This window comes from Coffea eugenioides, chromosome 8, assembly GCF_003713205.1.
Source record: "Coffea eugenioides isolate CCC68of chromosome 8, Ceug_1.0, whole genome shotgun sequence".
Taxonomy (NCBI): Eukaryota; Viridiplantae; Streptophyta; class Magnoliopsida; order Gentianales; family Rubiaceae; genus Coffea; species Coffea eugenioides.
Genome location: NC_040042.1, coordinates 1345787 through 1359480, shown reverse-complemented (window position 1 = coordinate 1359480; position 13694 = coordinate 1345787). Strand labels below are relative to the sequence as shown.

Genomic DNA, 13694 nt, shown 5'->3' with positions numbered 1-13694 from the left:
CGTGGATTAGAAGCGGACTTAATAAGGAACTGATTTGCAGGGTCACGTGGACTAGGCGTGACACCTTTGATAAAGGACGGATTTGTTGTTTTCTGGATATACACCCCGGAAAGGAAATTGTTTGCCTCATAGTGTTTTATCCATTTGTAGTGCAGTTTTTGGGCTTTCTGTATTGGGCTTGAAAAAGCCCCAGTTTGTCCAAATAATACACTAGTACTATTTGCTCATTTTCTTGATTCATGTGCAACTCTAGATCCATTCCATGCTAGTCTCTGCGCTTCTAGTATATGTGGGATTTCATGATCGAATAAACTCTTCTTCAAAAATCCCCATTTGGATTGATTTTTTTCAAGTTTTTGTAAAAAAATGTAAATATATTATAATAATTTGATGTATGTGAAGTAAAAAGATGATCAGAAAATACATTCATGAAAAACGTAAGAATTTTTTGATATAAAACGGTAAAAAAAAGGAAAAAGGAGAAAATTTGATAGTCGAACTAGAGTACTCATTAGCAATTAAGGGGGTGCTTGTTTCACATATTAGAATCGGAAATGGAAATGGAATCATTGACTCTGGTTTTGGAATTAAACTTTTCATTCCAATTTCTGATGCTTGGTTTGACAAGTGTTTCAGAATTAAATGCGATTAAATTCCAAATTTACCCCTGATATAACAATTCTTATAAAACAAAGGGATAATTCCAAAAACTGGTAGGTTTTGTATTTAACAAAAATATGAGATTTTGTAGATTTTGAAGTTTAAAGAAGGAATATTTGAAGTTTAACGACCGTTATACAACTTTCAAAACAAACAAATTCATTCTGCTATTTTTTTGGGATAATTTCATAAACCAAATCGCGGTCACTTTCACAATAGTCATATTTTTTCATAAAAGATCAGCTCTTTATGACTTTCCTCCTTTATAAGAACAGAGTACCTATTTTCCCATAAAACACCATTTCTTTATGGCTTTAGAATGAAGGGTTAAAATGTCGCTGTCTCTATTACTATCAACTTTTGACTCCCTATTTCTTCCATCCCAACCAACACCAGAACGAAATACCATTATTTGCAGCATCTTCAATAGAAGTAAAAAACAGTCCGATATTCGCATACCTATTGCATAGCCTATTTGTGAAGATGACAAAGTTTTTCAAGAATCGTAAATTCACTTCAAGGGTTGAGATTTGTTCCTTCAAAGACAGAATCAAATTGTTTTCAAACTTAAGCAGATCCTTCAGATTTACCAGAACACAATCAAAAAATTTCACCAGAACTTCACCACTCATGACATTGTTTGGTTCTAAGGAATGTTTTGCCCAATCAATAAAATCTTCTCTTCTCCAATTTCCACCTTGGAAGCTTCAACCTTTTCAAGCAAATCATCTACTACATGATCTAATTTCTCGTTTAGACTTTCAAATCTTGGAAAGCTATTGCTACTATTTGTGAACCTGAATTTGGGACTTTGAAATGAGAAAGAAGATGTCCGATGAAGGTGATGGGTGGCGATTGATTGAAGAAGAAGAGATAGAAAAACTGATGAAGAAGAAGACTCTGGTTTTGTGTAGCGTGTAATGGAGAGGAAAGAGAGGGTAGATCCGTGATAAATATTGTCTGAGGGAATGAGTTGAGGGTTTTGTCCAAAACCTCCCAATTTACTCGGGAATGATTTTTTAGGAATGATTCCAAAAATAGCATTCCAATAGGCTTAACCCAAGCAACAAATAAGGGATTTATTCCATTTTGTGATTCCCAAACCCTTTAACCAAGCAGCCCCTAAGTTGTTTTTGAGACATCTTGTCTCAATAGGCAAATACATTATACGCTATTATGGCTTTACTCTCTCTTTTTTTTTTTTTTTTGGGTGAGGAGAAAAGTCATCTAACTGTTGCAGGAAGCAAAGGACAATAAAAGCTCAATCATTGCCTAGATGTGTTATTGCCCATATCGCCATATCATGTTTGGATCGGGTAAGGATCCCCAAACAACTGGTTTTTCTTTTTGGGCTAGTCTGTGAATTGCTATATTTGATAATCCAATCTTAAAGAGTTCAGAAGCAACAAGAGACCCAGAAAAGATGAGCACGGATCCATTTTACCTTGAACGTTAGGAAAAGGTCAACCAAAATTTGCAGTGCAAAATTCGGTTATATGAGTCACAAAACATTAGTAGTTGAACTCTACATGGGCTTGTGCAAATAAGTAATGGAAAGAAATTAAAATAATGCGAATTGGTTACTAAGATGAATCAAAGAGAATAAAGAGTTCAAAAAATAAAAATAAAAAGAAAAAGAACAAGGACAAAGCATTTTGACACGATAGTTCTTGTACAGTGGAGAAAGAAGTATAGCAAAATCTGAAAGAAATTTAAATAATAACAGTAATAATAAAAGAACTGGAAAAATACCCATGTATCAAACCCAATGTTGCCTTAATATTCAAAATTCGCAGTCAGTCTCCCTCATCAGGGTAGTCAACATTACCATCTTCTCCTTCTTCTTCTTCTTCTTCTTCACTGACATTCATACTAGGAATACAATAGAATTCACCTTGTCTGAAGTTTCTGGCTGGAACCAAGCCTTCAATCGGATTGGGAAGCTGATTTTCATTGTTGGGCTTGGCCTGATGCTCTGAGGATGAGCTACAAGAATAAGAACCGCCATTAGCTAGTTGTGACTTGGAGTGGAGTTGATCCAGCTGATCAAAGTACTGACAAGTCTTGAATTTCTTGCGACATTGCTTCGCATTTTCTCGCGATTTCTTGAAGTATTTGTTGATGTTTTCCCACTTCTCTTTGCATCTCTTGGCACTCCTTTGAAATCCCATTGACGCCATTGAATTGCTTATCTGTTCCCAAAGAGGCCCTTTGATCCCCGGCCTTTGAAACTTTTGCTCTAAGCTGCTTCGAATTTGAATCAATGCCTCCACTTCAGCTTTAGGCCATCTCCTGCTGGTCATGTTTATACTCAAATCATCCCTGCAGACTTTGCTAGTACTGGGGCTGAGCTCGCCATTCATGGCTCCCGAAGAAATCATGGCCAGCTGGAAATCTGAGGGATGATTCCTAGGAGGAAGTTTAATACTTTGGCCAGTGATTTTCTCCAAGTATGAAACAATGGAGGCCTCTCTACTAGAAGCTAATGCCCGTTCACGGGCCCTGGCAGCCATGTCTTGCTCAAGTTTTTCTAATTCTTGTCTCCTCCAAGCGTCCTCTCTTTCCCTTCTTTCTTTATCTAATCTCTCAATTGCATTCATAAAATTACTGTGAAGAGCCTCCTGGTGGTCCATGAGCTGATGCACCAAGCCCTCAAAAAATATGGCCATCGAACTCAATTCATCTTTCAACTTCTTCCTTTTCTTGTTCTTTGAAACCACAGCTACGGGCGCTTCATGACCACTAAATGACTCAGAACCGTCATGACAATGCCCAATGGCAGCCGCAGCAGCAGTGGCGCCAGCATTGGTGTTATGTTTGTCTAGAGTGATAGGCAAGCAGGTACTGAATGTTGTAGCCAAGTTTCCAGCAGAGGCGCCACCAGTTTTATTAGCCTCACTAGCAACTGAGGCACTTCTGCAAATTGATTCAAGCTCACCAAAGAGTCTATTCTTACTGTTCTCTAAAGAACTATTCATTTGCTCAGTATCTTCGGAAGACTTGTAGTACTTGTTTTGGTGCATTTCCGGCCGCACTTCTTTGTCCTGTGAGTTATTATTCCCATCCGAGATATTGGTGCACAGTGGCTTCCTACAAAAATTTATTGAACATATACAACCCTCAAAAAACCCTTCAAACAAAAAGAAAGGGAAAAAAAAAAGAAAAAAAGACTCCCTTGAATGGTACAAATAGTAGATAGTACTGGCTATTAATGAAGGTTCTTGAAACTTAAAATGTGAACACTTGTAAATTTTGAACAAATCATACTAGACTTACTAGTACTATTATTTTACACGAGTACATGTGCACATAAACATGAAATGCAACAACCAATAGCATGTGATTTTGTGCAATTTCCAAGTTACCAAAAAGGTTGTCTAATAGCAGTAGCAGAATCTTCTTGATTTTGCCAACAATAATGTGGGGATGCCATAGCCAAGGCAGCAGCAGCAGCACTATTCCGTCTAAACAAATCATCTTCTGATCCATCATCATCCAAACCTCCATTTTTACTACTAGTAATATTCTCATTGAGATCCGGCGGCTTGAAGTTCAGCGGGAAAAATGAAACTGAGGGCCTGATATTGTTGCCGGCAACCGCAGCCGTGGTGGCACTAGTACTAACAACATTTTCTTGACCTAAAACACACTGCTGCAGCTGGTCCTGCAGCCTCCTTTGCTGCTGCAAAAGAGCTTGAAAATGATGATGATAGTGGAAAAAATCTGGGATTGTTTGTAAGTTTTGAGTTTCTTGAAAGATGTACGGTTGTTGGTGGTTGTATTGGTGACTTTGGTTCGCAGAAAACACTGGCTGCTGTTGATGGTTCTCTCCCATTTCATGCTCAAGACTGCAATTACTTTTACTACTATATAGGGGTATGCTTCTGGGGTCTCTGAATCATTGTTTAGAATCCAGAAATGATGATCTTTTTCTGTAAAGGGGAAAGAGCGAATATTGGAGTCACTGCGGCTCTGCTGTCTATGATTGAAGGAGATTTGTGTAGGTGTTCATGGGTTAACCAGAAACCCTAAGAAAGAAAAGTGGAGATTTATCAGCGGAAGAGTTAAAAACAGTGCGGGAAACTCTTGCAGGGGAGGGGGGAAGTTGTTGGAGAGATATGTGGGATAATGATAATCCGCCTATTATGGCTATCTTTTCTTCTTTAAACAAAAAGACAAATGAAGCCCAAAAAAAAAAAAAAAGCATGAATGTGTTTCTTCAAAATTAAAAAAAAATATATTTTGCCCAAAAAAAAAAAGAAAAGAAAAAGTAAAACATGAATATGCCTATCATTTGTATATTTAGAGTTCGAAGTTGAGGAACACCAATCTCTCCTTCTTCTTTTTTTTGGGGTTTTAATTCAAGGGAAATTCCAAAGAGGCAAAGTACCTAATTGGCTCTCAAACTCTTGAGTTTGTACACTTTTGGCCCGCTAACTATTATTTGCATATTTTAGCCTTTCAACTTCTAAAAGTGTATTTTTCTGACCTTTCTATCCATTTCAACTGTTAAAGCTATCTACAACTAAGAATTTTCTATACATTAGATATTTTTACTAGATTAATAAACTAAGAGATTTCTTCGCATATTTCTAAGCAATTGCTAGTTAATATTTAAACAAACATGTTTTAAGAACTAATATGCATTAGTATGTTCAAGAGTTCAATTATATTATAATAGTTACCACTTCCTACAAAGTTGTGTGCATAATAGAACATTTTGATCGTTAATTAAGGTTAGGCAAAATGAGTCCAAGTCCTAGTCTTTTTCTCGAGAATTACATGTTTCGTAAGGAGAAATAATTGTAAAATGCATAGTATTAGAATTTTTTTTTCTAAATCTTTATACTAAAATGTTTTTCTAAATTTTTTCTTAATTTTCACCTTGCCATATAGTTTTTCTTTTTTCTTTTTTGGTGATATCCCTTGGCTTATGGAGTTGATTGATAAAGTTAGAAATAGAAGAAAGTCTGCAATGGCTATTGGACCTGTTGTTGATAATTTTTTTTTATACACTGTCAATGTATAATTTTTTTATATTAAAAGCATTAGATCAATGTTATAATTCAAAATTTTGTATATGTGACATACATCTAAAACTGTTAATGTAAAAAAAAATTACTACAGTATTAGTATATAAAAATTTAATACAACATCGAAATTCAACTCCCGATATCTCCTCCTATAAGGATTGTAAAAAGAGCAAATGTGAAACTAATTTCCAAACTAAGGGCGAAAGATTGAAGTTCCTTTATTTTTGGTTGGAGTTTTCAACGTCTAGGTTGTGGTACATTTTATTAGCATATGAAGGTGACTTCTACACTTAGGCTAGAGGTGAACGAACAAGCCAGCTGCACGTAGGAAAAGCAAAAACGAAAGAACCAACCCGATTGCTGCAGGCTATGGACAAATGAATTCGTATTGTATATTTGTATTCCAACCTATGAAGGAGAGGAAACGACAAGCACGAAAAAAGAACCCAAAAAAACACACAGATTGCAGTGGAAGCAAATGAATGGTGGTATTAATTAAAGGATATAGGGTCTGAATCTGAATCTATCTGCTGCAGCTGCATCGTGAAGAAGACTGAGGGCTCAGCCTCAGAGCAGCAGAAGGCTACAAAGGACACGTGTGGAGAGACTGGAAAGGCTCAGAAAAGAAAGAAACGTTAAGCAGCTCAGAGTGACAGAGAAAGATAGACAAGAGTGTGTGAAATTGCATTGACATTCTGATGATTTGGAAGGCATAGAATTGATGTGCACGTGAATATGCTACTGTGCAATTGTCCTTTGATGTCTCCTTGCATTAATTTCTGTGAGGTGTGCACTCCCAGAATGGACCATACACCTCTGTATCCCAAGTATCCAACGTCTATAATTTGGAGCTTCGCTCACCAATGGTCTCCAGCCTCTTGGAAATTTTTTAGCACAAAATGTTCTATCGCTACACCAGAATCAGCCTCTTAAAACCACTGAATTTAGCTCACTGGCTAACAAGGTGTGTCTTAAGACTCTGCTTCAACTATAAGTAGGGATTTAAATTCCACCTACAGTAAAAAAAATTCAAGAATTGTGTCAAAACACTTTCTTGATCTAATAAGATTTATGTACCTACTAATTCCTAACACCGAACCTCTTTAGATTCCTCCTTCCCTGTAGTTTAGCATAGATAGATTATATAATAGTTGTCGTCTCTGAAAAAAAAAAAGAAGAGAAATCAGCCTCTTAAGAAGCGGATATTTTATATGTTATGTCAATGCTTATCAAATTAACATTGCACCCCGAGCTTACTGTTAAATGTCCTAACAGACTGCTACTAGTATTATAACAATAGTCTTCGATGTGTAAAGGAAGAGATGTACTTAAAGCATGGAAGGATTGAGTTGATCCTGCACATTTTAGCCTACTTAAGTTCATGTTGGACCTCATTAACTCTACATGGGGGAAAAACAGAAATGTCATGGACAATCCATTTTGAGATTTATAAAATATAGTCCAATAATGATTAGGAGGAGTCTCTTAGAGTTTTTCTCGTACATTAGATCAGGGTTCAAACCATATCTAGTGCATTGCAAGGAAGCACAATTCAGTCTCCGTACAAGTCCAATTGAACTCCCCCTCAATTCAAGGAGTTTTCTGTATGTATGTAAAGTCAATTCTAGTCTCTAACAAGATATGCATTATAAACCACCCTATTTCCCCCTTCTCAATAATAATGTTCTTCCCATTTGTCAAGGAAAGCAACAAAATGGTTGGATAACATGGCAAAACAGGTGCAAACATTGAAACCTTACTGTAGCATGATCCTGTTTGGCAAGCGAGTTTTTTGGATGTTTATATAAAATTTTACTGTAATTTACTGTAGAAGTTTTTTAAAAAATTTTTGAAGTATTTTTTTTAATATTTTAAAGTGTATAGGTTAACATTACTGTAGTTAAAGTTTTAAAAAAACTTGTAACAGACAAACTTGACAAGAACTTGTCTGCCAAACAAGTGCAGTGTATGCTTAAATGCTTATGTGATGACTGGAAAAAGGTTTTTAAACATTCATTCCAACCAATGATTTTCTCATTGATTACTAACTCACACCAACCAGCCCCTATTCACATCACTTCCGATCAGCTAATCCCCCTGCAAAAAGGACGTAAACAACGTCAATGAAAGTGGCCATTCACATCACTTGAAGCTATAAAAAGGTGTAATGAATTTCCAATGGTCCTTGGTCTACTAAGTTTTTTATTTTTTTTTGGTAACCGGAACATGCCCCGATCCGAATCCTTTGAACTCGAGCCGGCACACCAAATCGGAGGGAAGTCGATAGCCCCATACAACTTTTCCGAACGAGTCAGGATGTGCAGCGCAGCGGGCACGAATCGAACCCCGATCAGTAAGAAAGCCAACAACTCAAGGTCGACCCCTCAACCGCTGCGCAATATACCTGGGGCTTGGTCTACAAAGTTTAATTGATGACCAAGCATTATGTTGCAGCACTTGCGCTTCCATCTTTTCTTGATGATCACATCAGTAGGCGTTCTTGGGCATCAAGGCATGCTGACCAGGAGAACTTTTGGCTGTTTGACTAGCTGCCCACCAATTCTTTTTGACTCTGCAGAAGCCCAAGCATGATCCAAAGAAGGCTACGGCATGTATGATCATATATGCCTCCACTCGTCCACGTAATTAATTAACTAATAATTTCAAGTCTATGATCCCAACCAATGAATAATGTCCTGCAAAAAATTTCTAGTTGCTGCACTACGAAATTGGCCGGAGAAGTTCTACTCAATTCGGGCCATTGATCTTAATTAAAATCTTGAGTCGGGAAGAAACATTTTTTTTTTCTTAATTTAACCTATGATTCTGTGTAATAATTGAGAGAAGCAAACTAAAAAAATGTGAAACACAAATGAAAAGTGGTAAAAATGAACAAAAAAATGTCAACTAAATAATTGTCTCAATGGAAGGAAAGGTGACAAAATTTCATGCAATGCAATTGGCTTACATGTCCCATCAGTCCAATTCACAACAAATCACAGCCACCACTTTAACATCTTCTCCAATCCTTTTTTAATCTTTTCAGTTCAGTCCCTAGCTATGTGGTTAATCTTTGCAACAGAACTCTATAAATTGAATGAAGCAGTGAGCAAAGCTCAGTAGCATCCAAGGCTGCAGCCATCGGGAAAGAAATCAGCTCCATGGAAGCATTCAATTTTATGGCCATATTGGCTTCCTTTTCGGCTCTTTTAGCTTCCTTTTGTGCCCTAAAACTTGTCTTTTCTCTATGGTGGAAGCCCAAAATCATAGAGAAACAGTTGAAGCAGCAGGGAATCGGAGGAACCTCTTACAATTTTCTTTATGGAGACGAGCCAGTTAGCAAGAAGCTGAGGATAGAAGCATGGGCCATCCCCATGTCTTTAAACCACGAGATTGTCCCACGTGTCGACCCTTCCCTTCATCAAATTGTGCAAGCATACGGTCTGATCAACTTTTTTCCATTCTTGGATTCTTCTTCTGTCTTTTTTTCCACAATCATTAAGTACTTGAAGTTTCTCTAGCCCTTTAGGAGTAACTTTTCATGGATCTTCCCATTTCAACATCCAAGAATTTACTATAAGAGGGAACAAATCTAGAAGCTATTATATGATACACGACCTTATAGATAATGTGACACAAATCTGGTTATACAAAACTAGGATATTATTCTGTGTTTAAAAGGAATAAATAACAATTAATTTACATAGACAGTTATGAGGGTGAAACTTTTTAGTTATTTGCATGCGAAATCTTGTGTGGACAATATGTTGAAATGTACCATGCCAAATGAAAAATAGTAGAACTTTAGCATGTTATTACAAGCTCGACAATTACATCTGCCAAGAAAAATAAAAACTATGGCTCCATTGAATTGTGATTAATGGTGGCTTGGTTTGCTAAAATAGGAAAAGTGTGCCTGAGTTGGACTGGAACAAGGCCGAGACTGATAATGGGGAAGGCAGAGCTGATAAGGCTGATACTGAATGACAAGGATGGTCACTTCCAAAAGCCTCCACAGAACCCTCTTGTGGACCTTTTAACTCTGGGAGTCTCAACCTTGGAAGGAGAGAAATGGGCCAAGCGTAGAAGGTTAATTACTCCTGCATTCCACCATGAGAAGCTGCAGGTAATCCCTGCTTTCTACTAGATTACTGTAGAATTTTTCTGATTTTTTCTGTCCCACTGCAGTGTAAGTAATGCTTCGTGGAATGCTTCATATCTTATTCTGGTAGGCTTTTGGCTATTTAGTTGGTGTCTTATAGACTAATGGTCGGAAGAGCAGGGCAGACAATTCCTTTTTTAGTACATTTGACCAAAAAGAAGGGGGAAAAAAAATGAACCCTTCCAGGATTTATCAAAGACATTCAAAGATCTTTCGAGAAAAGAATGTGAAACATAACTCAGCATTCTTTAATTAAATGCATTGCAATAAAAAGAACATTTCTGACGTCAACAAGTTATGCTGAGGAAGAGCAAAAGTGCATTATCTTGATTAAGTTGCATGCCTAAACTGTTAATATAAGTGAGCTTCATCCCTATGTACTTATGACTTAAAGAAAGCAGGGAATGGTGCCAGAGTTTTTAGCAAGTTGCTGCAATCTGATTGATCGATGGACGATGTTGCTCGCATCCGATGGACGGAGCGAAATTGATATCAGTCCTGAACTGCAGAGCCTTTCTGCAGATGTGATTTCTAGAGCAGCCTTTGGAAGCAGCTATATAGAAGGGAAGAAGATATTTGAACTTCAAAAAGAGCAAGCAGTGCTGGTACTTGAAGCATTTCAAGCTTTGTACCTCCCAGGACTCAGGTAGATTTCCATTTGCAAGCTCAAAAGTGACAAGTAAAAATTATTAGTTCGTCTTCAACGTTATAGGTAAGAATTTTTAATTTAGCAACCGGACTAAACATTTTTAGCATTATACAGGTTTCTACCAACTAAGAAGAATAAACGGAGATATGAGGTGGATGCAGAGATAAAAGCAGTGTTAAGAGATATAATTTGCAAGAAGCAAAAGGCAATGCAAAATGGAGAATCAGGTAATGGTGATCTACTTGGGTTGCTGTTGCAATGCAAAGAAGAAAAGGGAAATGAGATGACAATTGAAGATGTAATAGAGGAGTGCAAGCTGTTCTACCTTGCTGGCCAAGAGACCACTGCTAACTGGCTTACATGGACCCTCATCGTGTTGTCCATGCATCCGGACTGGCAAGAGAAGGCCAGGCAAGAAGTTCTCCATATTTGTGGAAAGACAGCCCCTGATGTGGAAATTTTGAACAGGCTCAAAATTGTAAGTATGAATTTGTTGTTAACCGATTTTTTTTGCAATACCCATACATAATACTATCACGTAAGATTTGCTTATTGTGTTTATGAATCCATGACTAATGAGGGGGAAATTGTTTTTGTAGGTCACGATGGTGTTGTTTGAAGTCCTAAGATTATATCCACCAGTGACTGGCCTGTTTCGATATACCGTCCAAAGAACTAAGGTAGGGGATATTTCCATCCCTGCAGGGGTTGTAGTTTATCTACCAATTATGCTGTTGCATCATGATTCTGAGTACTGGGGAGATGATGCAGAAGAGTTTAAACCAGAGAGGTTTGCTGAAGGAGTTTCAAAGGCATCAAAGGATCAATTGGCATTTTATCCCTTTGGCTGGGGACCAAGAATTTGCTTAGGCCAAAGCTTTGCAATCATAGAAGCAAAATTGGCTCTGGCCATGATTTTGCAGAACTTTTCATTCAAGCTATCACCTTCATATACTCATGCCCCCCATACCATACTAACTCTCCAGCCACAGCATGGAGCTCCAATTATATTCCAACAGATATAAAGATTTTATGTCCAGATAGGAATGAAGAAATTTCTCTTTTTTCTACAAGAATGTCACCAATTCCATGAACTGTGTGGCACACGGATCTTCTGTAGACCTGGTATTTACTGATATTGCTAAGAATGCAAAAAAAAAGAAAAGAAAAGTGGAAATTGGACAGTAATTTCTGTTTTACTTTGACCTTCAATGGAAAAGTCTTTTGTATCCTTGCACAATATATATACTTGTATCGTTTCTAGAATAGTTAACTTTAATAGATCTAACTAACTGTGCAAGTGTTTAATAGATTTGAAGTAGATGCTTGGTTGATTTAAAATTTTGCCATAAACCATCACAGAGGCTGGAACATCAAAAACAAGTTTGGGGTTTAAGTCAAATATTTTAGACAAGTCGTCCAAAAAACAAACTGGAATATGCCCAATCGGCCACCAAATTAAAGTTAACTGATGAGGCCTGTCAATTCCATCCCCAATAAGTTTCTTGGTTAGGTTGCTACTTTTGAAAACAACCCAAAGTAACTCTGCATTAATTGCAGCTCGTAGCCCATCTTCCATGACAATTGCAGCTGCACACCCGGCAACCAAGCTTATAGTCTTTCCATAAAAGGAAACCAAGCAGCATGGAAGGATCTATACCGAAGGCTTTAGCTTTCTGCTGGGCTCTTTTGTTGTCCATCTTTTTCATAATAGTAAAACTTTTGTGCAATCTCTGGTGGAAACCCAAAAGCCTAGAGAAACAATTAAAGCAGGAAGGGATTAGAGGAACCTCTTACAAGCTTCTCTATGAAGACAAGATGGTTATATATGAAGAAGTTGATAGTTCCACGGGTCTACCCCTTCCTTCATCAAATGGTCCAAATTCTTCAATCTTTTTTTTTGTACCATCTTTCTTTTGTCATCAACATGTTCAATTCTCAAGCCTCTCATTCTTGATGGATACTTCCTTTCCTGCACGCACGTAAGAACTTAGATTCACCTTACTGAATACTTACAAAACAGTTGGTAGTCGGGTTCGAGCTTGACTCTGGATTTATCGGGCCAATGTGGTCGCTGGACCAAAAAAGTAAGCAGTCTTATTGAAAATTGGCATTAGTAGCTGTTGATTAAAGTGTCGTTTGCCCTTTACACCAAAAAGGCATAGGAATTGTAGTTATCGTAAATAATTTTGGAAAGCTGGAATATTGGAAATCATGAGAATTGTGCCTTGTGAGCTATACTATACAAGTACATAGTGATGGTACTACTGATGGTGGCTTTGGCGTTTTGCTCAAATAGGGAAAATATGCATGTGTTGGATTGATAATAGGGAGGGCAGAATTGATCAGGCTGATACTCAGTGACAAGAATGGTCACTTGCAAAAGCCACCACAGAACCCTTTTGTGGATATTTTGACGCTGGGAGTCTCAACCTTGGAAGGAGAGAAATGGACCACACGTAGAAGAGTAATCAATCCTGCATTCCATAATGAGAAAATTCGGGCAATGTCTGCTCTATAATTCTAGTACATTTTTGCCAACAAATATGGACAATCCCTTGATCCAAATTGTGTTTTGTTGAAATGAATTTGGTATGATCAAGAGCAAAAATGTTTCAATTGTCAAGTAAAAAATCTTTAAATTTCTTTCTATCTATGTCATATCACAGCGAAGATCTCGTTTTGGTTTGATACTTACCAATAGCTAGACATGCAAGTTCAAGTTATCTTACATGCAGTAAATATTTGGCTTATCTATTCTTGTCTTGCATACCTAATTTCTAGAATAAACTAGGTAAGCATAAATTTCTTGTGCTTCAAATCAATTTAAATGGGATCTTTCCCTTCTGGATATAGCCAAGGCTTTGGATGCTCTGTTGAAAAAATATTTTACCTTTTAATGAAAAGATGCATTTCTGCGTCGGACTCAGAATGTCTTTAAATCAAAGGCACAAGAAGTCGAGCACGACCCAAAATAGAAAGAAGAATATAACTACAGAATCATCCTGAAAGCTAAAGTTACATTTATAAATTGATTGATCTAATGAACTTCGAAGCAATTGTGCTAATGACTTTGAAGAAAACTGGGAATGGTACCGGAAATTTTTTGCAAGTTGATGGGTGGAAGAAGTCAGTTCCTTCAGATGGATCGACTGAAATTGATATTAATCCATAAGTACAAAGTCATTTT

The 13694-nt window shown here is 37.2% G+C and overlaps 2 protein-coding genes across 2 annotated transcripts; one reads left to right on the top strand and one right to left on the bottom strand.

The window, feature by feature from the left end:
- Nucleotides 1-2356: 2356 nt before the first annotated feature.
- LOC113781395 (trihelix transcription factor GTL1-like) lies at nt 2357-4724 on the bottom strand. The gene is made up of 2 exons (XM_027327320.1): nt 4026-4724; nt 2357-3750 (listed from the first exon to the last, which is right to left on the bottom strand). Exons 1-2 carry the CDS (start codon nt 4493-4495, stop codon nt 2457-2459), a joined length of 1764 nt encoding a protein of 587 aa, XP_027183121.1. The 5' UTR covers nt 4496-4724; the 3' UTR covers nt 2357-2456.
- Nucleotides 4725-8718: 3994 nt separating this feature from the next.
- On the top strand, nt 8719-11733 carry LOC113781556 (cytochrome P450 CYP72A219-like). The gene is made up of 5 exons (XM_027327513.1): nt 8719-9134; nt 9599-9819; nt 10257-10501; nt 10619-10982; nt 11104-11733. The coding sequence occupies exons 1-5, from the start codon at nt 8855-8857 to the stop codon at nt 11527-11529; spliced, it is 1536 nt and encodes a 511-aa protein (XP_027183314.1). The 5' UTR covers nt 8719-8854; the 3' UTR covers nt 11530-11733.
- Nucleotides 11734-13694: the final 1961 nt, after the last annotated feature.

Excerpts from the sequence above, each read along its gene's own strand:
- LOC113781395 (XM_027327320.1), bottom strand. The coding sequence starts at position 4,495 with ATGGGAGAGAACCATCAACAGCAGCCAGTGTTTTCTGCGAACCAAAGT. Across the intron at positions 3,751-4,025 it reads GCTATTAGACAACCTTTTTG|GAAGCCACTGTGCACCAATA; the intron begins GTAACTTGGAAA and ends AAATTTTTGTAG.
- LOC113781556 (XM_027327513.1), top strand. The coding sequence starts at position 8,855 with ATGGAAGCATTCAATTTTATGGCCATATTGGCTTCCTTTTCGGCTCTT. Across the intron at positions 9,135-9,598 it reads TCAAATTGTGCAAGCATACG|GAAAAGTGTGCCTGAGTTGG; the intron begins GTCTGATCAACT and ends TTGCTAAAATAG. Across the intron at positions 10,983-11,103 it reads TTTTGAACAGGCTCAAAATT|GTCACGATGGTGTTGTTTGA; the intron begins GTAAGTATGAAT and ends TTGTTTTTGTAG.